The sequence below is a fragment of the Balaenoptera physalus genome (genome assembly GCF_965194825.1).
Source record: "Balaenoptera physalus genome assembly, chromosome: 4".
NCBI classification, from domain to species: Eukaryota; Metazoa; Chordata; class Mammalia; order Artiodactyla; family Balaenopteridae; genus Balaenoptera; species Balaenoptera physalus.
The window spans coordinates 142,926,475-142,951,316 of record NC_138891.1 but is presented as its reverse complement, the minus strand read 5'-3'; the positions used below and the strand labels follow the sequence as shown (position 1 = coordinate 142,951,316).

Below are 24,842 nucleotides of genomic sequence, written 5' to 3'. Positions count from 1 at the left end.
GGCAGGTGCGTGGGGTTCAGAGTCGGCTGTCAGCATCAGATTTTCAAAATCACTTTTCTAGTGAAAAAAATGAAATATAAATACATTTCGTAACATTTGGGGAACTTTTAAATCACATATAACATCAGCATCTTAGCGACTCTTAGCATTTTTGATTAGCATTTTCTAATAGTTTTCAACAACCAGCACTGTGGGCGTGTAGTTAACAAACAATAAGAGCGATTTTAGGTGGACAGTTCAGAGTTTGGACAGAGGTCTACAGTTGTGTGAGCTCCACCACAATCAAGATACAGAGCGTTCTCAGCACCCCAGAAGGTTCCCTTGTACAGCTCTGTACTCCATCCCCTGGCGACCAGCATCTACCCTCCATCCCTGTAGTTCTGCCGTTGCTTTTCCGTCGTTTAAAAAGCCGTGCACTTCTGCCTGTTGAGGTCCTGCTGCACAGGCTGATGTACCACGTGATTGATCTTCATTACACGTTTTGCTGACCGTCCTGCTGTGGGCCTTCTCCCTGTCTCTCCACTGCTAGGTAATTTCTGGAAAATAGAGTACTGCCCTCGGTGGGAGGACAGCAGTCGTCACTGGTTCTTCTAGTTAGCCCCGTTGACCTAGCGTTCAGGACCCCGGGCGAAGAGATGGGTTTCCTGCCGAAGGTCAGGTCACAGGTCAGGCCTATGTGAATTCCATTCCTGGGCAGGGACCTCGTGGTGGAGAGATAGCAGCTCACTCAGATGAAAAGAAATTGCCTTTATTCCCGAGTATCCACTGCCAGCGAACCCCTTCTCAGCCTCCTTCTCTGAAACTCTCCTGTGTGAGAGTGCTTTGCCCTCTGTAGAACCATGTGTGTTTGGGAAGGCGAGTGAGATACAGGAGTTTGGCCCTTTGTTCCGTTTGTCCCCGATCTCCTCCTGATGCTGTTCAGTGGATTCCCAGAGATGCGTGCAGAGGAGAGCAGCGGCCGGGCCGCAGGGCACATCCCGCAACAGTACCCTGCTTCTGCGCTGTGCACTCTTCACTCTTGCTGCTCTGGTCTTGGTGTAACCAGAAATTTCATACTGCAGTTAACGTTTCTCTCTTCTTGTTAACTTACGGAGACTCAGAAAATGCATGCGAACGGTTGTAGCATTGGTCTCCGTCTGTTTCTTCCATCCTTTGCAACCTTATCGCTGGTTTTTGACACAGACAGAGGTGTGCTTTGTCCTGGTTCTGAACGCGTGTGCAGTCACTCTTCTGGATGGTTTTGCTTTGTGAGTGGCCCCGGGGGGTTGCTGTGGGTCGTGCGTGTCAACACAAGCTGCACAGAGATGGGAGTGGAGGTGGTGGTGAGGGCTGGTGGCCCCCGTCCTGCCCCGACAGGCTGCCACGTGGGGTTTAGCGAATCAGTTTCCCGGGCCGGGAAATCACGAACATACGTTCACTTAGAATGTCCCTGTTACCAAGTCAGCTCGTCCTGCTCACCGCACAAGCAGCCAATAAATCGAGAGACCAGTTGGGGCAAGAAATAGCGACTTTATTTGGAAAGCCAGCAGACCGAGGAGATGGTGGACTTGTGTCCCAAAGAACCATCTGAGTTAGAACCCAGGCTGCTTTTATACTAAAAGGGGAGGGAATAAAATCAGGCCTTTCCTGGTTCCGGTCAGGGGATGTGTTAATTTCTTCCTTCCTGCAGCCATTCACAGGTGAGCCTGGCCAGGATGTTTCCTGTGAGCCAAACAAAGGTGTTTTAGTTTAACTGTCTTTACCTGGGAGGCAGGGTTCCCAGTGAGGGGCATTAGGTATAACTTAAGCTTATAGGCAACACCCCTTTAGTGATTAACTTGGAATAGAGTACAAAGGTTCTTCACCATTACATCCCCAACTTCGAGGTCTCGCAAGAGCATCGGTAGTTTTTTTTGAGAAGGAGCTTGTGCAGCCAGGGGCTCCCTCTGTGTTCCATGGACCCTGGGCATCTCCGCCCGCCCCCCAGACTCCCACGGGGGTGCCGGGAGGGCTAGGGGCACTGCCCCCGCAGTAAGCACCTGCCCCAGGCGGCTGTTTCAACCTAAATTCAATAAAAGTGAAAGTCCAGTTCCTCAGGGGCACTCGCGCACGTGGCCGCCCCCCTGGCCGGTAGTTACAGAACATTTCTGTCATTGCAGAAAGCTCTGCTGGCCGGCGCTGGGCAGGAGCCGTGGCCACACCAGGGCACATGGCCTGGCTGGGGTTCCGCCCTTTCTCGTCACATGAGCCAGTGAGAGGTTGGGGAATTCGATGTGGGCCGTAGCATGCATTGTTTCTTTTCTTGAAGTTGTATGGGGGGGATGGTGTCTGGCCCCACCAGACTGGCTTCTGGGAGGAGGCCACCTTTCCGTGACTGGTGGCAGCCCTGCGTCAGGCTCTGGTTCCGGTGCTCTGTGCCCGGCTTCCTCATCTGTGAAATGGGGACGTTCACAGGCACGAACGAGTCCGTGTAGGTACAACTCCGAGAACGGTGCCTGGAGCATTGGACCCGCTCCCAAGCGGTAGTTGTTACCGCTGTCATGGTCACCTCCTACGAGGGCAGGTGTGCCCTGCGCTGGGCTGGGCTGCATAGAGAGAGGAGCTGCTGGACCACCTCCCCCTCTTGTCTTTTGAAGCTGCAGGCACCCCAGAGAGCAGCACGTCAGTGGAGGCGGAACCCAGCCGGTGGGTGTGCAAGGTGTGTTCGGCCGCCTTCCTTGAGCTGCAGCTGCTGAACGGTAAGGGGCAGGCGCATGCCCAGCCAGACGCCAGCGAGTCCCGTGCTGCGCTCACCCCGACGTGCTCTGTCACTTCCTCGCCATCCCTCTGGGATGGTGGCAGAACACACGGGAGTTCCCTGGCTTTGCGGGAGGAGCTCAGCTCGCAGCCTGTGTCTCCCAGGCCTCCTCCTGGGATCTGTGCTTTAGCTTGAAGTTCTCTGCGTGTCTGGCAGCGAGGGATCTTGTTTTCTTTCTCTGAAGCTCATCAGAGCATTAGTTTGGTGTGGGGGGGCAGTCTCTATTTTTGTAGCCTTCCCAAGCATTTGCAGCCGGGTGGCCTCATCGTTAGCTTGTTCTGCTATGTGGCCAAACTTCCAAACCCTTCCCGTGACACGCAGCACGTAACGTTGTTTGCATTAAAACTTTCCTTCCCTCATCCCTCACCCCTTTCCTTCCCTGGCCCCTCGAGGGCTCTCGCCCTGCACAGTGGCCCTGAGTGTGGAACAAATGGGGAGATAGCCGCCACTTCACACCGAGGCCTGTGTGAGCCAGTCGAGGTTGTCGATGGGGAGAATCGGTCCTTGGCCGAATGTGCAGGCGGGTGCCAGTGGTCGCTTGAGGGCGCTAGTCCCCATCTGTCTCATGGGTCACTCCTCCGCCCTCTCGCTGGTGCCCTGCCCTCCGGCCAGCCTGAGCCCAGCTCACCTTCATTCAGGGAGCGTGGCCACCCCTGTCTGTTTCCTGTGTGTGGCCCAGTTGTCTTTCCTTGGGAGGTCTTTGAGGTTTCTTCCATTGAAAATAAAGGTTTTTGCCTTTCGTGCAGTGTTTTTAAAGACAATTTTGTTCATTATGAATTGAATATTTATCAGTATTCCTCTTCAAAGGCTATGTTTTAAAATAATTGTATTATATATTCATTGTAGAAAAATTAGAAAGCTTAAATAAGCTTTGAGAAGAATATAAAAATTGCCTGTAAGGTCACCATAGAGAGACCCACATTACCTTTTTGCAGTGTTCTTCCAAAGTTTCTCTTTGCTCATACACGTGTACCCATGCTTTTAGTTTTTACAAAACTGCGTGATTTTACAAACTGCCCTGCTTCTATCGCCTAACTGCCTTTTTAAAATGGTGGTTGTGTTTGGTGCACTGGAAATGCTGTCGTTTTCAAAGCAGAAGAAATAAAGTTTATTTGCCTGTGCAGAGGGCACACTATTAGCAAATAAAATTAAAAACAAACAAAATGGAGGTTGGGAGCGGACGCCCTGCCTTATGCTTTTGCTTCCCTGTCCTGCAGAGCACCTGTTGGGCCATTTGGAACAATCCAAAAGCGTCCCCCCAGCCGGCCAGCAGGATCTGGCTGCAGAGAAGGAAGCAGACGTGCCCCGGGGGGAGCCTCCCGCAGTTCCCAAGAGCGTCAGTGCCGCCAAAGAGCAGAAGAAAAAGCCTCGAAGGGGGAGAAAACCCAAAGCATCCAAACCAGAGCAGCCTCTAGTTATTGTTGAAGGCAAGGAGCCCACAGGTGAGGCTGGTCCCGGGGGCGGGGCCCGCAGGCGGTGCTGGTCCTGGGGTAGCAGTGAAGGGAATGGCGAGGGACCTGAGGCCATGTTGCCTCCATGCCGGGTAGCAAAACTCGGCACAGAGCCCACACGGAGGCGAAGGCTCAGCCCTCCTCTTCCGCTGAAGCGGCTCTTCGCGTGCTGCGACTCGCAGCGCCATTGGCAGGGTGTGCCGGCTGTGACCTGTGACAAGCGGGTCCACCTGTGTAGCCGGATATCAGGACAGAGAACACGTCCAGCCCCCCCAGCCGCTTCCCTGCTTGTCTCCGCGTGGACTGGCGTTCCCGTCCTGGGCACTCTTTCTGTGCCCGGCATCTCCCACGCGGCGTGTAGGGGAGACTCGTCCACACTGGGGTCCCCCTGCTTCTCCTTTGCTGCTGAGCCGTGTTGGTCCATCATGTGGACGCCCCACCGTCTGCTCCCGCGTCCCCTGGGGACGGTCATGCAGCTGGTTCCCAGGCCGTGGCTAAAGCCATTCTCTGACTATACGGTAGCCTCAGTTGAGCTTGGAGGGACCTTGGGCCCTCATTCTCAGGTGTGGGATTCCCACAAGGCCGTGTCCCCTCAGCCCTCATGTGGCCTCTGCCAGAAGTGTCTGGTGCCAGAGGATTCCTGGAGGGTCTCGCACGTAAGGACCAGACATGATGCTCAGACACTAAGTGCGTCCCCTCACTACCTTCCTTACTGATCGCTGGGCAGTTTTTCTTTTTGCTGTCTGCTGTAGCCCAGGATTTCTTTTGCGAGAGTGAGAAGAAATTTTTATTCTTTCTTGGAATTAAAGGGAATTCAGAGGAGCAGCCCTCACATAATATTCTCAGGAGAAGTGGTTTAAACTTCCCCTGGACGGTTTCCCTACTTCTCTATAAACAAGTAGAGAAAAGGAGAAGGAGGTGAAAAGCTTATTAAATGATTATTTCACTAATTCTAAGTTGCATTAGGAAGACATCATAGTAGGTGAAGTGGCTAAATCTTTTCATGTAACCTTCCCATATTTCATTTGTCCAGAGGTTCGGCCTGGGTCCCTATTACTGTGGTTATTTGATATTTGACTCTTGTACAAAATGATGATCTGCTTTTGAACATACTCAAGATGGCTTGTGTAATTATAAAAATTAATATTTCCAAATCTCTGTCAGGACAGATTTAGTTAGGTTATAAGGTCCCACTGTACATCAAAGTGTTTCGGTTTTAGGTGGTATGAAAAGGGACTGAGATAGTGTCATGACTTAATCACAGATTATAACTCCAGTTTTGAGTTAAGAAGAATATTTTGCTTTTCTAAATCTGCAGGTAAATGTGTGGATTCTAAACTATTGCTAGTTGTTTTTTTTTCTTCCCTGTGTCAATCTTGTGATCTGTGTCTGCAGCGTTGGCCTGGCTGCGGCCCCTTGGGCCTGTCATCTTGGTTGGGTTGCATTCCATCCCCGGCCCTGGTGATGACACGGCTTGTCCTGTCCCCTCCACACAGAGCAAGTGGCAGAGATCATGACCGAGGTCGAGCCTGTGACTGCGTCGCCGGACGAGCGGATCATGGAGCTGGTTCTGGGGAAGCTGGCCACCACCCCCAGCGATGCCAGCTCAGTGCCAAAGTATGTCCCAGAGCAGCACGCGGGCCCGGCTTCACAGGCAAAGGCGCCGTGGTGGTTAATCCATTCCAGAGGGAAGGCCGGATGAGAGGGGATGGTTTACTTCTTGTAGGAGACGCATGTGCTTGGGAAGCAGCAGGAACTCTGGAGCCCGGGGGGTTAATAGTGCATCCGCTGTGAAAATAGCTTAAAATTTTGAATAATATTTTTTACTCTAGTAAAATACACATAGTACAAAATTTACCATCTTAATCGTTTTTAAGTGTACGATTCGGTGGTTTTAAATACATTCACATTGCAGTGCAACCTTCCATCCATCTCTGGAACTTTTTCATCTTCCCCAAACTGAAACTCCATACTTACTAAAAACACTGACTCCCATCACCCCCTCCCCAGCCCCTGGCGCCCACCATTCTGCCTTCTGTCTCTGTGAAGACCCTAGAGGAGGTACCTTTGTCTCTAGGGACCTCATATAAGTGTTCTCACACGGTGTTTGTCTTTTTGTGACTGGCTTATTTCACTTAGCGTAATGCCCTCGAGGTTCATCCGTGTTGTAGCAGGTGTCGGACTGTCCTTGCATTTTAAGGCAGAATAACATTCCATCATGTGGATGGACCACATTTTGTTTATCCATTCTTCCATCAAGGACACTTGTGTTGCTTCTGCCTTTTGGCTGCTGTGAACAAATGCTGCTATGATAGAACAGTGTGTGTTTAAATTTCTGTAAATTTAACACCTTGCTCTGTGTGTTTCTTCTTTTTATGAACGAGGAAAATATTTGTATTTTAGTTATTATTCTTAGGCAGTTTTTTGCCCTGAAGTTGAATAAGCTGGTGGCAGTATTTTTTTCCAGCCCTTTTCCCACGGGGTCAAAAGGCGCCTGGTCCTGTAGGGCCCGGGAAGCTGTGGAAAAACTGAAAACAGAGCAGAGCAGTGTCAGAAATGGTGACCCTGACCTACTTATTTATACTCCGTCTTATTGCCCAGAGGGTTTCGGTAACTTACCGTCAGAAACACATTTAATAGGGAGAAGAAGTTTGAAAAATCAGGTTCAGGGAAAATATGAAACAGGGTAGAGGCAAGTGAAAAAAATAGAGAACAGATATGGTCACTCTGGTCAGCGCACAAACTGAGCTCCAGGCTTCCTGGTGGCTGGAGTTAACGCCCAGGGAGCTGAGTGGCCGGTACAGGAAAAGCTAACTGGTGCCACTGTACGTTCAGGGTGTCTGTCCCTTCCAGGTGCCCCAGAGCTGCAGGGGTGCACCTGAGCATGGCCCCCCACTCTCGTGCCGGGCGAGGAAGATTTGACAGGGGCTCGCTCCCAGGTGACTGTGACCTTGACCTCTCTTCTCCGACGACCCCATCTCCCCCGTCTCACAGCGTGTGTGTCTCACCCGCAGGTTCCCCCACCATCAGAGCAGCAGCATCACGCTCAAGAGGAGCCTGGTCCTCTCGAGCCGCCACGGCATCCGGCGGAAGCTGGTCCGGCAGCTGGGGGAGCACAGGCGGATCTACCAGTGCAGCATCTGCAGCAAGATCTTCCAGAACAGCAGCAACCTGAGCAGGCACGTGCGCTCCCACGGTGAGTCCCCGCGGACGTCGGCGCGGGGAGCTGGGCGGCGTGTCCCGGGCGGGCACGTGGCCTCAGGGCACCTGGAGCAGCGGCGCGCGCGAGGCTTGTCACTGCTCGTCCCTTAGGCGACAAGCTGTTTAAATGCGAGGAATGCACCAAGCTGTTCAGCCGCAAGGAGAGTCTGAAGCAGCACGTCTCTTACAAGCACAGCAGGAACGAGGTGGGTGAAGGACCACTGCTCTGTCTAGTGACGGAGGAAAGCAGACCGTTGACGTTGACGAAAGAGTCACGGGAGAGGGAGCGGGCGCCGGAGCGGCCGAGGTGGGTCCGGGCCTGGCTGGGTGCCGCCAGGGCTCGGGGCCAAGTGGGAGGCCCACATGGGCAGCGAGGTCACCTGGACGCGGGGCTCCCTTTCCAGGGCAGGGGGACGGCCAGGCAGGGTTCACGTTCTACGCTGGGCAGGAGGGTAGCGGGGGGAAGGGCCCGTGGCTGGAGCAGCTACCTGAGGGGGTGCGTCCCAGCTGCCCCCGCTTCCCGCCCCCCCCTCCCACCAGGTCGACAGCGAGTACAGGTACCGGTGTGGCACCTGCGAGAAGACCTTCCGCATCCAGAGCGCGCTGGAGTTTCACAACTGCCGGACAGGTGAGCGGCCCCGCCCGGCGCTGAGGCGCAGGTACCTGGCGGGGTGGGAACCAGGTGTTCCGGCAGAGGGTGAAGGTGGGTTTAACAGGCATCCTCACCTGTAACGTTCCCTTCCGTTCGGGGTGCTTCAAGCAGCTGTTACTTACTCTAAAGAGACCGAAACTTTCCCTTTAAAAGGGGATTTATTTCACATCCTATTATTCCTCAAAAGCAGCCATGTATGGCCCACAGTTGAGCCCGTAGTGAAGCAGGCCGAGGATGGTGAGCGGTAGGGCTGCTCTGGGACCCCGTGAGAAGTCCTTGAAGAGGTGGGGTCCCGGCTGGGGGGGTGGGCTTCCGCCTCGCTGTCGGCAGGAGCTTCCTCAACTGTCCGCCCTCCTCCCTCCGAGGACCCCGCCCGGGTCCAGGCGAGGGCCTTGCCGCTCCCTCGCACACACCGGCCTCCACTGAGCCTGCCGCTGTCCCCAGTCCCACTCGTGACACGGACCCTCGTCTGCTTGCATGCAGCTGAAGCCGTCGTGCTTGGACCAGCCGGTGGCTGGGACGGGTCTCTGGGCCTGGCCGAGGGGCTCAGGCCCCGTGTCTGGCCAAGCGCGCCGCTGGCGAGTGTACGTGATATGTAAATCCCCGTGGACGGCCAGGGGACGGCTGCGCGGGAGCCCGGCCGGCAGGGGAGGCCCGTGTCCTGTCCCCGCGGCTCTTTGCCCTGTGCCCCGCGGGGGAAGGCGGGCGGCTGCGTCCCCACCCAGGGAGGATGGGGTTGGCGGAGGGTCGCTGTTGTCTTTTCGGCCCCCTCTTCTAGGCATCGTCGCACACCTGGGGGGTGGGTACCAGTGGCAGTCGGCTTAGAGACCTGCCAGGTTAACCTTTGGTTCCGAACCCCCTTCCTGTCGAGCCCTCTCCGTGTGTCACCGGTCACTCTGTATCGCTGTGCTTGTTCCTGTTAGGGTGCCGGCCGGCCCGCATCTCAGGGCACCCTTACCCCGTCACCTAAATCGCCGCTGCCCGTCCCTGCCCGTGGCCGGCACCCGCTCCTGCAGCCTCTGCCGTGTCCCTTCGTTGGGTTCATTTGTTTGTTCCGCTTTGAGGGCTCCTGTTGGAAACTGTGGTTTCCTCCGTCCGCAGTGCCTCGCTCCCAGGGCGGGGCTTTTCTGAGTGGCAGGTGAGTCTTGTCTCACCTGAGCTCCGGCTGCCCTGAGCGTCAGTCACAGCTTGAAGTGGCCTTGGAAGCTTCCAGGTGCACTTCCGGGTGCTACGCCACCTGCATTCTGCAGCCCAGGTGTTCCCAAAACCTGGGGGAAATCCACCAATCTTTTTTTTTTTTTTTTTTTTAATGTGGGATCTTCGCGGACCAGGGCTCGAACCCGTGTCCCCTGCATTAGCAGGTGGACTCTCAACCACTGCGCCACCAGGGAAGCCCCACCAATCTTTTGATGCCATGTCAGTCAGAGGATCCTCGAGCTGTGCTTGTCGCCGGGCAGGATGGCGCTCCGTGTGGCCACGCTCGGTTCTGCACGAGCTCAGTGGGTGGGCGTCAGAGCGGAGGGCACTGCCCTTTCCCGGCCCGGGTGTTTGCTGAGGCCCGCTGGAGGTTGAGGCAGACAAGTTCTCTTCTTTTCATCTTTATTTCTCTGGACACAAATGAAACAGAAGGTACTAAGTCAAAGCAGCAGTTGCTACATGTCAGCAAAAAGTTCTGTTAAACCAGACGTTCGTCTGTCTTCGTTATATAGAAGTTAACAGAGCAGCAATGAATCGAAATGCAGTTTCTCTCCAATTTCAAAGGTCAGAAGTTTTGGATGGAAGACAAAGGATAAACCTGGGAGCTGAGGTCATTTGTGTAATATATTATTTGCATGCTGTTGTACTTTCTCATAGTGTTCATGTTAGGAGAATGTGTCTTCCGTAGACCATTAAGTCAGGGATTTGTGTGAGCTTTGAAATGATGGGTCCGCTGGGCTTTTTCTCAAGCTTTCACTGAGCAGGGCCTGTCCTGGGTGTGAGGAGGCCGGGTGGAGCTTATCTAAATGGCCCTCGTCTGCCCTTGACCTTCCTGAGGGAGCTGGAGAAGAGCAGAGGCCCACGTCCAGGCCCTCAGGCAAGACAGGGTCTCCCCGGGTGACCCTGCGCCCCCTCCTTCACCAGAGCCCACGTGTTGGGCTGCACCCCCAGGCCTGCAAGCCTTGGAGCTGCCCAACCTCGAGACCAAAGAAAGGGCCCGGAGACAGCGACAGAGACATCAACGGTTTATTGGACGGGGGAACCTTACACGTCTGAAACAAAGGTCCTGAAGCCACACCCCGCCACGTGCAGAGGGCAGGCAGCATGCGTCAGGCAGAGATCTTCCCCCCTCAGGGGAGAAGGAGGCTGCCATTTGTAGGGGAAATTGACATCTGGTTGGCTCATCAGTTACCAGGGAAACCAGCGGCTGGGGCACACCCCTCCCAGCCCCTCAGGTTAACGGCCATCAGGAGGGCAGGTGTTTCCCTTTAATGAACTAGCGGAGAGGCAGAGCCTTTCTGGCCTGAGGATTAGAACAGCCCCCAGCCGGGGCAGGGGGCGAGCAGTTCACGTGAGCGTATGGAGGTGAGGCGGGCACTGGCCGGGCAGGGGGCGGACAGAGAGCGGGGCACAGCCATGCTGAGAGCCTGACCGTCCACCACATACTAGGTGTTTGCTCTCAGTTGCTGCATTTTGTTAAAACATGAGTGTAGACCTCGAGGGCAGCAGGGATTACGGGTGGGAGAAGGTTGTCGTCGAGCACCTGCCTGCATTCCTGAACTGGTGACATGTGGACGCCATGGCAGGAAAAGCCGCCGTGGTGACAGCCTGGCCCGGACAGCTGCTCCAGCGCTGCCGTCACCCGGCGAAGGCCACACGGGAGCTGTTGGGGATGGTTAGAGGTGGGTACTCTCCGTACGCCGGGAGGGACTCGACCCGTTAGAGAGAAGAAGCGAAAGTCCAAGGGCCACGCTGGCCCTTCCATGGCTGTCGGGTTCCTGGGCTTGTGAGGCCACCTGCCCAGGAGGGAGGCTTACCTGTGTGGTTTAGCAGGCCAAAGGTGGGCGGGGTCTCGGGTGATCTGATGGAACAGCCCTGTAAGGCGCGGCCCTTCACAGAGCAGGATGGCAGACGCCCTTGTCTCTGGTGGTCTCATTCCTAAGGATTCACGCTAAGGAAATCTAGTAGGAAAAGGATCATTAAGTTACCCACAGTATCAAAAATGATGAAGTAAATTGCGATGTATGAAGTGGGTGGAATATGATGTAACCACTAAAATAAGCCTGGAAATGTCTGCATGATAAGCACAGGTACTGCGCACACACACGCGCGTGTACAGGGGATTGTGTGGATACCCCGGGGCCTCCACCTGGGCTGCACGTCGGGGTCCGCCTGGCAGAAGTTAAACTGCTGAGGCCTGAGTCCCCGGGGACGCTGGGCAGAGTCTGCAGCCGGTTTGGTTGGAGCAGCTGCCTGGGGGACGCTGCTCAACGTACAGGGCACGGGACAGCCTCCCGCAGTGACCCGGCCGGCGTGTCAGCAGCGCCCAGGCTGCGATTCCGGACACGGGAGTCCGCTGTGCGGCAGAGTGATGACCGCAGTCAGAATCACTGTAGGAAATGAAGCTTTACCTCCGGCCTCCGGGATCTGCGCGTTCAGCAAACGTTTACTGACTGTGGGAAGTGGTCAGTGGGCTGTAGCCAAAGGCCCAGAAATGAGGGTGGCACGGTGTGACCTCAGGCCCTCGCTCTGGAGGGGGACGCACACTGTCACGCCCACCCGCTCAGGTGACACGGGACGGTGTTCCCGGCGCTGCAGGAGGGCCGCCTTCTGGGGCTTAAGGCTTAGGTGATGGACCCGTGGGCAGTTGCGTGTCCTGGCAGGAGCAGGGTGGGCGTGGTGGGGTTGAGGGCAGAGGACAAGTCTGAGAGGAGAGCGCTAGGCGAGGCCCTGAGACCCCCAAAACCAGGGGCGGAGGCCGGGTGGCTGGGGCCCAGGCAGACAGCTGAACAGGTGCCAGGGCTGGGCAGTGCCCTGATGGCCCCTGTGCTTGTGCTCACGGGGGGCAGACCCCTGGGCCGGGGGCAGGGGACAGGACACCCCAGGGTCTGCCTTGGGCACCTGGAGGGAGAGAGCAGGATGGGCCTGTCAGAGGCCCTAGTGGGGCAGTCTGGCCACCTTTGGGGAGGGACTGGGGAGGGACACCGGGCTGTGGGTATCTCTGAAGGCTTCACTGTGGGGAGGGGGTGTTTGCTGGGGGTGGGTGCACATCTCCCAAAGGGGACCTAGGGACCAGACGGTTTTGTTCACAGGTGGGAGACACTGGGGATGTCTTTGTGCGATGGGGACGGAGCCTGTGGAGGGCGCGTGGGAGAGGAGGGGCAGGTGATGGGTGGGCTTCGGGGCAGCGGTGGGGCGGGGCAGGATGCGGCTCATCTGACGCTGGGGGGAGCAGGGGCCGGCGCTGCGGTCAGGCTGGGTGAGGGGGTGAGGGCCCAGGACAGCTGTGGTCCAGCCACGGATCCCCAGATGCTGTGGGAGACCAGTGGCACCAGGGAGGAAGGAGGTGAGCTACCTGTTTGCTCTGCACGCTGCTCAGGCCTGGTTTGGCAGGGGGGCTTCGTCAGCTCAGGCGGTGCTGTTTCCCGGCCCCGCCCTCCTTCTGTGCCTCGTTGCTGGTCCCACGGCCATGATGTTGAGCCTGTACTCGGTGTCATGTACCTAAAAGTCGCTGTGTGTTTCCCCGCTTCCTCGACAGATGATAAGACGTTCCAATGTGAGATGTGTTTCAGATTCTTCTCCACCAACAGCAACCTTTCCAAGCACAAGAAGAAGCACGGGGACAAGAAGTTTGCCTGTGAAGTCTGCAGCAAAATGTTCTACCGCAAGGACGTCATGCTGGACCACCAGCGGAGGCACCTGGAAGGTGAGTGCGCCTGCCGGGGCAGGGGCGGGGCTCACGCTGGCCCCGCCTCCGTGGCTGCCTGTTGGCGAGGCGCCACCTGATGGGGACCTGCTCGGGCATCAGGAGGTCCTGATGGGGGATTAGAGCATCACGTGCAAGTGGGAACGGGTGGAAATGTCCCAAACGCTCCACAGCGGGGAAGGTTAGGAAAACCAGACTCTTTGTAGGACTGAATTTTATCAGTCACCAAAAACGTTTTGTTTTCAGAGAGCTTAATATTGTGAGAAAATGCTTTCCATATGAAAGTAGGAGAAAAGCAGTGTATGAAATTTCACATGGGGTGTGGTGTGCTTTCAGCTGTGTGCGTGGAACGGAACGTTTCAGGCGGAGGCTGTTTGGGGCCGTGAGTGATTTTGCCCTTGTTCCTCTGTTTCCCCAGGGGCCCCTGATGACCCTCGCCATTTGTGGTGGGCTTGGGGTGCCTGGGGGCTGCCTGTCGTGTGGTGGGTTTACGAGAGGCCAGCGCAGGAGAAAGATGGACTTCAGTGGGGTCGCTAATGGGGGGGAAGGCGGGAGGCAGCACGATGAGGGATGAGGGGGGGTTGCGGGCGACCCCACAGGGCAGACCCTGAGCTGTGCAGGGGAAGTCAGGGGCCCCGAGAGAAGAGAGAGACCGGAGACCTCGGGCCACAGGTGTGTCCTGAGCACCTGCCCTACCTGGGAGGCTTTCTCCAAGAGCCTGCTCAGACGGACCCTCTTTCAAAATAGCATTTTAGTTTTAGTGATCTTGACATTTTAGTGTTTTACCCTAAAACCCACTGCCCTCTTGCTGACCAGCCTCTGTAAGCAGCACTCACTGACCAGAGCACCTTGTTATAAAAGTTTGAAAAAAATCATTTTACAAAGAATTGTAAATGAAGTATATGCTTGTCGGGGGAAAAAGGTCAGAAAACAAAGTTGTACGCGAAGTCTGACCATCGCACACAGCCGTGCGTGTACACGTGTCTTCATGGCTTTTAAAACAAGCCTGGAGTCTGGTCACGTCCTGCATCACCTTTGCACTCTGGCTTTTTGCCTGGCCCTTCTTCACGTGGGTTCATGAGCTCCACCCCCTTCCATCTGTGATCTGGTGCTGCACTTGGCGCCTGGTGTCCGCCTAGTGACTGGGTGGCCTTGGTCATGCCGCTGGGCCTCGGTTTCCTCACCTGTGTTGTGGGGATGGCCGTTGTGCCGACCTGCTGGGCTGGTTGAACCGGACCCTGATGATAAAGCCCCAGGCGGGCCCATAAGTGCCGCCATTACTGCCGGAAGTCAGGTGTTTCCTGATTGACAGATACGTGGGTTGCATTTTACAACTTTATCTTACAACATTTTACAGCTGACACACTCAGATCATTTTCCTCGGGAATGAGCGAATGCTGTGTGGCCGTTGCGTGGTTCTTCCCTCTACACGGAAGCGTAATCCACGCCCAGTTCAGACCTGTGTGCTTTACGCCGCTGGGAGCTTTTTGGGGAGTGACGTACTTGTCTCCAGGCCACCGTGCTGGCCGTTCTTGAGCCCAGCTGTGCAGGAATGTCCCAGAAGGATGGGTCAGTGGTGTAGAGAGAGACTATGAGAAGGAACTTCTCTCTTTCTTTTATTCAGAGATTCCCTGTTTCCTGAGAACTTCTAAGTCTGTTTCGATCCCAATTATGAACACTTATGCCTTAAAACCACAGAAACTTTATTATTTTCTGACTTTTTACCTTGATCCTCATTGGGCTGATTTAATTTGAAGGGTGAATATTAGTACCTTTTTAATAAAAATGCCCTCCTACTTACAGACGCCTCTGAGAACCCCGCCTTTCCCTTGAGCCTTTAGATTGAGCACAAATACCTCCCTTACCAGTAGCTCATTCTGACTCCTCTGCGTGGAAAGCTCAAGACACTTGCTGCCCTTGGATTTCCAAGTTTCAGGTGCGGCCCGGGTTCCGGAGTCGGCGGTGCAGGCCGCCCGCCCTCCCTCCCGGGTCCCGTGTCGGAGCGCCGGTGCGTCATGGACGAGTGACCCTGCTCGCTCCTTTGTCCCACCCGTGGGCAGCCCTGTCCTCCGTCAGCTGGAGGTGACCCTGGCTGATGTGGGAAGGTCTCGTGTATACTGACTCTCTCGGGCGGGGGGCGTGCGGTTTCAGGAGTGCGGCGGGTGAAGAGGGAAGACGTGGAGGCCGGCGGTGGCGAGAACCTGGTGCGCTACAGGAAGGAGCCGTCAGGATGCCCGGTGTGCGGCAAGGTAACGCAGGCTCGGGCCGGGGCCCGGGGCACAGCTCACCCTTTCTTAGGGGAAGATTCAGAGCTCTAGGCACTGCGTGTGGCAGGGGAGGGGGAACGTTAAGATCGAGTGGGTACTTGGTGTCCCCAGCCACGGCGTCCCCTCACTTGGTGCTCTGGTCATCTGCTCTCTTGCTGTGGAGGAAGGAGCTCAGCCTCGTCTCCCTTCGGCCACGATTTTCCACTAGTGCCACCCCGGCACGAACACTCCATCTCCAGCACCCCGAGCCACGTGCCTCTGGTGGAGACGGGATGTCCGGGTTTATTTTCCTGGTCAGCGCCGGTCCCCCTGCAGCATTTCCCAGTGGGAGCCTGACCGAGCCACAGCCGTGTGCTCCATGCCCAGTCCACGGATGCCGGCGCCCCGAGCGAGCAGATCTGTCCGGGGCGTCGGGCTGGCCGTCAGAGGGGGTTCACTCCTCAGCAGGCCCTACACGTCCGGAGTGCACTCCCCATCCGAGCAGCCCCGGGCCACGTCAGCCCTGCACAGGGAACCCTGTCCGGGCGCTGCCCTCCAGGCCACGTCAGCTTACCACGTGAGATGGCGGTGGTCTTTGCGCACAAACGCCTGGTCTCGGCTGGAGGTTGCTCGTTCCTTAGACTCACCTCCCGTGACTCGGCTCACCCAGGTTCTCAGCCACGCACAGCCCACGTGAGCCGCATGGCCCTGGAGCGACAGCAGCCGCCAGAAGTGATGGCCCGGGCGGACGGCCATCTGTGACTCGGCCCAGCCAGCTGGCAGGTGGCAGCATTGCCAGATCTTTTGACCTTTCCAAGAGAAAACGGAAACCCGTGTTTTTACGGGAAATTTCCTGATTGTTTTCAAACCGCAAAGCAACAGGTCCGCAGGGTAGCGTGGCCTGTGGGCTCCGCGCTGGGGCTCTGACTTAGTGTGGGTTTGGGGGCTGGAGGCGGAGGGGGAGCTGGGGTAACGGAACACACGCCTGAGCCCGGGTGGCCAGGCCAGGCCGCTCACGGGCAGGGGTGGGTGGGGGCTGCCCCGTGTTCACGTGTCCCGCCCATTCTGCCCACTGACCGCCGGCTCTGAGGAGCGGTGGCACCGTGTCCCTTCCATGTCCTTGGGAGATGGTGTACGTGAAACCAGCCAGCTGTGTGACTGACATTCAGACACCTTTTATTCTGTGAAATGTTCACTGAACACTCGCGGAGGGTCCAGGCAGGCCGTGAAAGAGTCTGAATGTCTCTAGAACTGAATTCTTCATTGCTTCCAAGTATCCCCTGTCTCCAGCCCCGCCTGCCTGGAGGACACAGGTGCCAGGGGACACCTGCAGCCTCTGTCCCTCCCTGGAGGCCCATCTTCCTGCCCTGCTGACTCCTTTTCCTGCCCAGCCTCCCTGGGCTGTGGTCTCAGGGCTGTTGGCCCCAAGTCACCTGCAGATCTTGGAAAAGCAATGTCCCGTGAAGGCGTTAACCTCTGTTCCTCGTGAACCGTTTCCCTTTCGTTCATGGCGTGTTCTCTTCCTGAGACCATGCGTGGTCGGGGTGAGCTCTAAGGAGGCCTGCTCTCCAGGTTACTCGGCCACTGGCGCGAAGGCCGTGTGGGCAAAGACTCTCAGATCAGTGCGGGCCCTGGGGGTCGTCTCTGCTGCCGCTTTTGTCCACTGAGCTCTGCTGGTGGACGCAGGGCTGCACCGCGCCTGTGGGCAGCAGAGGGGACACCCAGTGGATGAGTACTGGGTGAATGACCGAGTCTCCACACGCCTCACTTTAGACAGGAAGCACTGAGAAACTGGGGGAGGCGGTGTGAATTGTGCATGAAATACGGAACACCCAATGAGGACATAACTCTTTTTTGATATCCGCTTTCAGAAAACTGCAGCTGTTTCTGTGACTTAGTCTTCTTGGTAGGCCCCCATCCTAGTGAAATATTTAAGTGAGCTGAATAAAATTGAGCAGAATGCCGTTTATGGCGAAGACTAGACAACGGTTAATTCTGTATTATAATGGAAGCACCAACTTAAACGGTTGAACGGTCATGATTCTAGCACCACGTGATTTTTTTGTGTCTCAGACACTGAGGAGTTGCTGCAGCTCAAACTGGGGAGAAACTGCGCTCTTGTGCCCGGTTACGGCCTCCCAGTGGGCCGGGCACGCACGGCAGCAGGCTTCTCCGACCCGGCTCTCCTCCCCACAGGTGTTCTCCTGCAGGAGCAACATGAACAAGCACCTGCTGACCCACGGCGACAAGAAGTACACCTGTGAGATCTGCGGGCGCAAGTTCTTCCGCGTGGACGTGCTCCGGGATCACATCCACGTCCACTTTAAGGTGAGCTGGCGTCCCCCTTCCGGGGCCGCACGGGGTGGGAGTGGGGGGAGCGGGGCCGGCCCTCGTGGTCAGCGTGGCCGCATTGCCACTCTTCCGGTGAGCCCTCTGGAGTCTTTTTGCTGTGTCTCCTGCAGCCCACCTGCAGGGCTCGCGTTAAAACCCCTCCACGCTAGGTGCCTCCCGGGAGAAGAACGAGGGTCGAGGGTCGGGACGGGGGGCATTTGCTTCCCTCCCTGCCTTTGAGGAACGTGAGACGGGAGCTTATGGGTGTGGTGGGGAGAGGAGGGAGGATTCGGGGTCATGGCTCCGGGGCGGGGGGCGGCGCGGGGGGAAGAAGTGCCGATCCAGGGAAAAGGGAGGGAGTGGTCGGTGGTGACGAGGCCCAGCTCGGTGGCTGTTCCCAGCAGCTCCAGCCCTGGTGTTCACAGTCACCTGAACGCGAGCGGGGCCTGACGGCACTACCATCGGGGGGTGGGCTGTCCCAGGTGACCCGAGGGCACGGTTTCTGCATCCGGTCTGCAAATCACCAGTTAAAGCTTGCACCAAGCATGTTAGAAGTTGGACCCGGTGACTGTTTTCCAGGACATCGCGCTGATGGATGACCACCAGAGGGAGGAGTTTATTGGCAAGATTGGGATCTCCTCGGAAGAGAATGATGACAATTCCGACGAGAGTGCAGACTCGGAGCCTCACAAGTACAGCTGCAAAAGGTGTCAGGTAACTGGACCTGCAGCCTTCGAGCCCTGGGGCTGCAGGGCTGCCGGCCCGCAGAGGCTCTGGCATGGGGGGCGCCTCACAGATGTCCTGGAAGGCGCCCCAGGTCTCGTTGGCTCTCAGGGATGGTGGATATGGGTCTCACCGCCGTCAGGGGACCACTGTCTCAGAATCAGTCTGATTCTGGTCCACACGTGCCTGTGTGGCTGACCGGTGGGGATCCGTGTCCACGAAGGTGGGCGCAGGCCAGGGCTCCTCTCTCCTCCGCCTGCCCCCCACACGGCAGGTACCCTTGCTTAGAGGCTGGGGGCGCGGTGAGTTTTCGGCAGGTTGCTGTACGGCCGTGGTCTCTGCGGCTTCACTGCTCAGGAAACTGTGGTTCACCACTGCCGAGCAGGTCCCTGTGTTCTCCCTGGGCGTTCACACCCGTGGGCTCGGCACAGCACCTGGCCGTGCACCTGTCAGGGCCTTCAGGCTTGGGGGAGAGATGGGGTCAGGTGGGTGGAGAGGAGGGGGGTTCTGGAAGCCGGCGGGGGCGGGGGGGGGCGGGACGTGCCGGGAGGTCCGGGAGGACCTGGAGTCTGCTGCTTATGCACCCCCCGCTGGCCCTGCTCTCAGGAGTGCCCCCTCTCCTGCTGGGCAGCGGGCTCTCCCCGGCGTCCAGGGCACCTGGGTGGCGGCGGCGCTTCGTTAGCCGCGGGGATCCGGGCTGCGTGCGCACGTGAGCAGTGTGCGTGTCCGCAGCTCACCTTCGGCCGCGGGAAGGAGTACCTGAAGCACATCATGGAGGTGCACAAGGAGAAGGGCTATGGCTGCAGCATCTGCCACCGGCGCTTCGCCCTGAAGGCCACCTACCACGCCCACATGGTCATCCACCGCGAGAACCTGCCTGACCCCAACGTGCAGAAGTGAGGCCCCCCGGGCGGGGGCTCCCTGGTCTAGGGTGGTGCGGAGGGAGGGCTGGCTTCCTTGCAGAGAGGCAGGTGCTCAAATCAGCCGTCCGGAGCGTAGAGCAAGTCGTCTCTCCTCCGGGAGCCCTGGGCGGGTCTGGGGGAAGCACTGGCCTCGCTCCTTCGTGGGTCATCAGGCCTCTCCCAGCTTGCACGCCTTCCCGGACCCCCGGCACAGGGAACCGCGTTGCAGGCCCTGCCTACGTACGACCAGAGCCCCTTTGCCCCACAGTAATTAGGTTTCATGAGTGTCAGTCCCACATCTGGCTACAGCCCGTGATCAGCGCTGTGTGTCCAAGCAAGTCAGGCAACAGCCCTGTTTAGAGCTGAGTAGTCTGCCCGGGCTGCCGAGTGGGCAGCTTGAGCAGCAGAAATGTATTATCTCAGTGCTGAAGGCCGGACGTTCTAGATGCAGCAGATCTTCTGCTTCCTTCTGTGACCGTGAGGGAGCATCTGTCCCAGGCTCTCTCCTTGGCGTGTGGCTGCCATCTTCTCCCTGTGTCCTCGTGGCCTTCCCTCTGTGCGTGTCTCTGTGCCCCTGTTTATAAGGGCACCAGTCATACTGGATTAGGGCCTGTCGTGAGGACCTCAATTTTAACTTAGCCACCTCTGTGAAGACCCCCGTCACCAAGCACCGTCGCATTCTGCAGTGCTGGGAATCAGGACACCAGCATGTGAATTTTGAGGGGGACGATTCAGCCCAGGTGGAGGCTGAAGTCTCTGGGTCCCATGTCCCCCCCAGCACCTTTTATGCCCCACCTGCTGATAGAGGCGCTCAGGCAGGTGCACTCGGCCGCTGACGGCCCCGTGAGGCTGTGCGGGCCGTCCTGAGCCTGTGTCTGGTTTCAGGTACATCCACCCATGCGAGATCTGCGGGCGGATCTTCAACAGCATCGGGAACTTGGAGCGGCACAAACTCATCCACACAGGTAGCCGTGCCTGGGAGGACGCAGGGGCCCGAGCTGCTCCCTGCCCAGCGGTCATTCTCGCCTCCCTGCTGGTGCTTCTCTGTCCGTCTTTGCCACCGCTCCCCCCCCGCTCGGCCCCTGCCCCCTCTGGGTCCTCGTGGGGACCGGGGAAGGAGGGCTCAGCGGGCACTGCTCCAGCTGCAGGCGGGGGGCCAAACTTCTCCCCGTCACTGCCATCACGCGGTGACCGTGGGTGCGGATCTCCTGCTGTGAAAGTCTGACCTGTTTGTTTGTAGGTGTGAAAAGCCACGCCTGTGAGCAGTGTGGGAAGTCCTTTGCAAGGAAGGACATGCTGAAGGAGCACATGCGCGTGCATGACAACATCCGCGAGTACCTGTGCGCCGAGTGTGGGAAAGGTGAGGGCAGGTGGGGGACCCGGGCTGTGTGCTCAGTGGAGGGGGAGGGGCGAAGGCAAGAGCGGGCGCACGGAGGTGGGGGGACCTGGCCGTCAGGCAGGAGGGGTGGCCAGGCCACACGGGGGGGTCACCCAGACCCGAGTCATTTACTAAGAAAGATAAGACCCGAAGGGGATCAGCAAGAAAAATAAAGCCGTCCAAAGGCAGGGAGATGGGGTGAAATGAAAGTGCAAGTAAATCGTTTTAAAAGTAGGGAAACAGTGCCACACATAATTCTTTGAGGTTCAGGATAATCCGAGAACCCTCATACGGCCTGAGTATAGGCGCAAAATCCTCCACTGCCGACTGGAACTACCGACTAGGCCCAGCTGTGCATTAAGACAGTGATGTACTGTTATCAGTGACGACTGGGACCTCTATTTCAGTCAGGTGAAATGCGTTAAACGATAATAAATCTATTAATAAAATACCTCACATCAGTAAGTGGAATGAGGAAAAGCAAGGTAATCGCAGTACATGGTACAATTTTAACCCATTTCTGTTTGAAAACAAACCAGAACTGTCAGGAAGACTGGGGGCAGCGGACCTTTGGTGCTTTCAAGTGGCCGCCAGTGTTCTGTGTGGTGGAGAGCGGCAGTGCCACCCTCCTTCAGATATGGGACAGATCAAGTTCATCGGCCTTGCTGTGAGGGTCTTTTAAAAAATTTAATATTCCATAAAGTTTTTACCTTTTTCCTTTATGTGATTTTTAGGAAAGTACGAAGAAAACACAAATGGCCCCTAATTCCACTCACTGGATAAACCCCTGTTAGCTTCATAAAATAAGATTACATGTAGAAGGCTAAAAGAGCTGCAGAGAAAAGCAGAAAGTGCACAGTCCCCCACCCCCGGCCCCCAGTCCCTCTCTGCACAGGTGACAGTTTCTTGTCTGTTCTTCAAAATAACTGTGTGCAGTGTGTAGATTGTTTTATTGAAAAAGTAACCCAGGGGCTTCCCTGGTGGCGCAGTGGTTGAGAATCTGCCTGCCAATGCAAGGGACACGGGTTTGAGCCCTGGTCTGGGAAGATCCCACATGCCGCGGAGCGTCTGGGCCCGTGGGCCGCAATTGCTGAGCCTGCGCATCTGGAGCCTGTGCTCCGCAACATGAGAGGCCGCGATAGTGAGAGGCCCGCGCACCGCGATGAAGAGTGGCCCCCACTCGCCGCAATTAGAGAAAGCCCTCGCGCAGAAACGAAGACCCAACACAGCCATAAATAAATAAATAAAATAAAATAAAAAATAAAAATTAAAGAAAAAAAAAAAGTAACCCAGGCACCTAACCAAAAAAAAAATTTTTTTTACACAAATGGATATGCAAAGTACAGTTATTCCCACCTCGGACCTCAGTTACCCTCTTCAAAAGCAGCATTTGATTGTTGTGCACGGACATTTCTAGAAGTTTCTACGCAGGTCTTAGTGCTGGCCGTGCTGGCTGGAGCTCCAGCTGCAGCCCCATCTTTGCCGCAGCAATTCCAGCCCCTTTCCCACAGAGCTAGAGCCGGGTAGAGGTGGGAAGGGTTGTAGGTAGACAGGTGTGGTGGGCCGTCCCCCCAGCTGGGCAGGGGGCAACCACACCTGAGACCTGAGTCTGCTCAGTGGGCCATGGAAGGGAAGGGAGGGGTGCCCAGGGCGGGCGCTGAGGTCAGGGTCACATCTTGTGTTATGTACATTTTTATATCTGAAATGTATTTAATGTTTAGTTTCATGATTTCTTTCATGACTTCTGAATACTTTAAATACAATGCAGGTGTTAATACTTGGGTTACCATATTTATTTTCCATAATCCTAAACTATCAGTGGTCATTTTACTTTCATATTATGATCACTGGCACATACAAGCAGATGCTTGTGCTTACCTGTTCTTTCCATACCTTGCTTTTTATTTACTTCCATATCCATCTTGGTGATCTGTTCATATCAGGCAAATATTGCCCTAATTTTCCTCTCAAAACCTTGATAGGATTCCATCCTGTGGATTCCTACAACCAGACCCTTTAATTTATATCTTCAGGGGTTTTTGGTGTGCAGTCTTTTATCATTCCAAGTGATGTTGCAGGAAATGCCCTTGCTTATTATTATCAATACTTTACATTTTCCCCGCAAATTCTGGACCTGACCGGGTCTTATTCAAGTGGGAGGCTGTAGAAGTAATGAGAGTCCCGTCACCTGGCAGCAGAGGCCCGTGCGCCATACCTGTTGTGTTTCCACGTATAGCACTAGTGGCCGAGGATACACAGGAAGATTTGTTCAAAACACTTCATGCACCATGAGATGCTAAGGCTGCCCCCCAGGCGCCCTTTGCCCACAGACCCTGCAGCCCTCCCTTCCTGTCCAGCACTGCTCACCTGGTGGGTCTCCTGGCCTAAGACCCTCCACCACTGATTCAAACCCTAAACCAGGGTCTTTCCTTCTTCAGCGCCTGAGTTAGGGAGGTTTTAGCATATTTCGCTCCTTTCCGCAAATGTCGACTTTGTTACGTTAACCTGAAGGTAGATGGAAAGTCTGTGTTTGGACCTTCAAGTGTCTAATCTTAGTTAACATTTACATCACCAAGATCAGCAGCGGACTTCAGGCGACTTGGAGCCGCCTACCAGATGATTCAGTCGGGTCACAGTGGTTGGATTTGCACATCCACCCACAGCTCCTGTTTTTGGGAGCACTGACCGTCCGGGCTGGGCGGGCACCTGCCGAGACGGGCCGTCTGGAAGTCGGCCTCGAACCCCTAAGTCTGGCCTCCAAGGACACACGGCCCGCCTCACCGCTGGTGGAGGAGGTCCTCTCGGAGACGAGCCCCCGCGCCCTGTCCCTCCTCTTTGCTCTCACCCAGACCTGTGTCTGCCGGGGCGAGGGGGCGGGGTGCGTGCGCCGCTGGGGTCCGTGGCAGGGCTGGGGCGGGCATTGTGGGGGGCGGGGGCCCCCGAAGACCCACTCCGCTCCGTCCCGCAGGCATGAAGACCAAGCACGCGCTGCGCCACCACATGAAGCTGCACAAGGGCATCAAGGAGTACGAGTGCAGGGAGTGCCACCGCAAGTTCGCGCAGAAGGTCAACATGCTCAAGCACTACAAGCGGCACACGGGTGAGTCCGCCCCCGGCCGCGGCGCTCTCGCGGAGAGGGGCCAGCTCAGCGGTGCAGGTGCAGCTCGGAAAGCAGCCGCCGCCGCTCCTTACGGTATTTAGCTCCCAGCAGGCCCCAGGCTTCCTGATCAAGCTCTCGGCGGTGGGTTGGTTAGGTCGCCGGTTTCTCAGGAGCTCCCGGTCCCTGCAAGCACCCTCCATCCTTGTGCGCCCTCACGGAGCTCGGGTTAACCGCCCAGCTAGCTGTCCTCAGCGCCTTCCCACCCACTCAGCCGTCTCCCTGCAGGAGCGTGTGAGGGAGAAACCATCAGACAGGGGCCCGGGGCGTGTGTACACACTGGTCATCCTGTCGTCTGGACAGGAGACTGGGCCATCTTCAGTGTCCTTCAGTAGGGCAGTGGCTAAATTATGGTGTGTTCACCATGAGGGACAGCGCACCCCTGCAAGTGATGGAATCATACGTTAACTTACACAGACATTCATGATCCAGTGGGAGAAAAAACGGCCTCTACAACACATGAGTTCATTGTTTTAGAAAACATTTGTGTATGGATGAACGTGTGTGTATAAGAGGATTAAGATCGACAGCGGAGTGAGAGACGGTTATCCCTGGGTGATGGAGTTGTGTCTGAAGTTTTTGGTAGGAGCCTCTGGTTGGTTCCGTGTTCTCCCTAAAATGGACTTGAGTCCTGCCACTGCCTGGCCCAGCTTACCTGTGCGCCCACCGCTTTCACTGCCCCCAGGGCTGTCCAGGCCACCACGCAGGTCTGCTTTGGGTCCTCCTGGAATTCCAGCCCCCAGGGCACTGGGCTTTCACAAAAGTGTGCTGCCCTCCTCTTCCTGGGGAGGCTCATCTGTTTCGCTTCCCCTTTTCTAGGAAGCGTTCACCCCCTGGGACTGGGTCCTGCACCTCCTCTCGGGTCTCACAACACTGCACCTGCTGGGCTGTAGTGGCCTCTGGCCTCCGAGAGCCACGGTGACCATACGAGGGGTTCGCTGAATACAGGGCCAAGATAAGTCCGAGATGAGTGGACCTTGAAAATCACTTACCTAGTTTTCCATTTGGGGGGAAACATTTATTTCAAAGGCATTCTAAGGATTCACCTTCTTGTCAGTTTGGGGAGAGAAACAGTCCGATGCCTTGATGCTTCGTTGCCAGGTTGCAGGCAGGCAGGGTGTT

At 56.5% G+C, this 24,842-nt stretch overlaps 1 protein-coding gene across 8 annotated transcripts in view; it reads left to right on the top strand.

The window, feature by feature from the left end:
- PRDM15 (PR/SET domain 15) overlaps window positions 1-24,842 on the top strand; it is a 59,270-nt gene that overhangs the window by 23,204 nt on the left and 11,224 nt on the right. For 4 of the 8 annotated variants that reach the window (XM_082458759.1, XM_082458761.1, XM_082458760.1 and 1 more), the window contains exons 6-19: window positions 2,616-2,717; window positions 3,994-4,218; window positions 5,724-5,844; window positions 7,242-7,423; window positions 7,540-7,634; window positions 7,969-8,056; window positions 12,816-12,983; window positions 15,135-15,232; window positions 17,426-17,557; window positions 18,140-18,274; window positions 19,016-19,179; window positions 20,071-20,150; window positions 20,426-20,545; window positions 23,532-23,663. In XM_082458759.1, the coding sequence (XP_082314885.1) occupies window positions 2,616-2,717; window positions 3,994-4,218; window positions 5,724-5,844; window positions 7,242-7,423; window positions 7,540-7,634; window positions 7,969-8,056; window positions 12,816-12,983; window positions 15,135-15,232; window positions 17,426-17,557; window positions 18,140-18,274; window positions 19,016-19,179; window positions 20,071-20,150; window positions 20,426-20,545; window positions 23,532-23,663 (1,842 nt within the window). Of the gene's footprint in view, window positions 1-2,615; window positions 2,718-3,993; window positions 4,219-5,723; window positions 5,845-7,241; window positions 7,424-7,539; window positions 7,635-7,968; window positions 8,057-12,815; window positions 12,984-15,134; window positions 15,233-17,425; window positions 17,558-18,139; window positions 18,275-19,015; window positions 19,180-20,070; window positions 20,151-20,425; window positions 20,546-23,531; window positions 23,664-24,842 lie in introns of those variants that run through there. The other 4 variants (XM_082458762.1, XM_082458763.1, XM_082458764.1 and 1 more) reach the window with 4 other exon arrangements.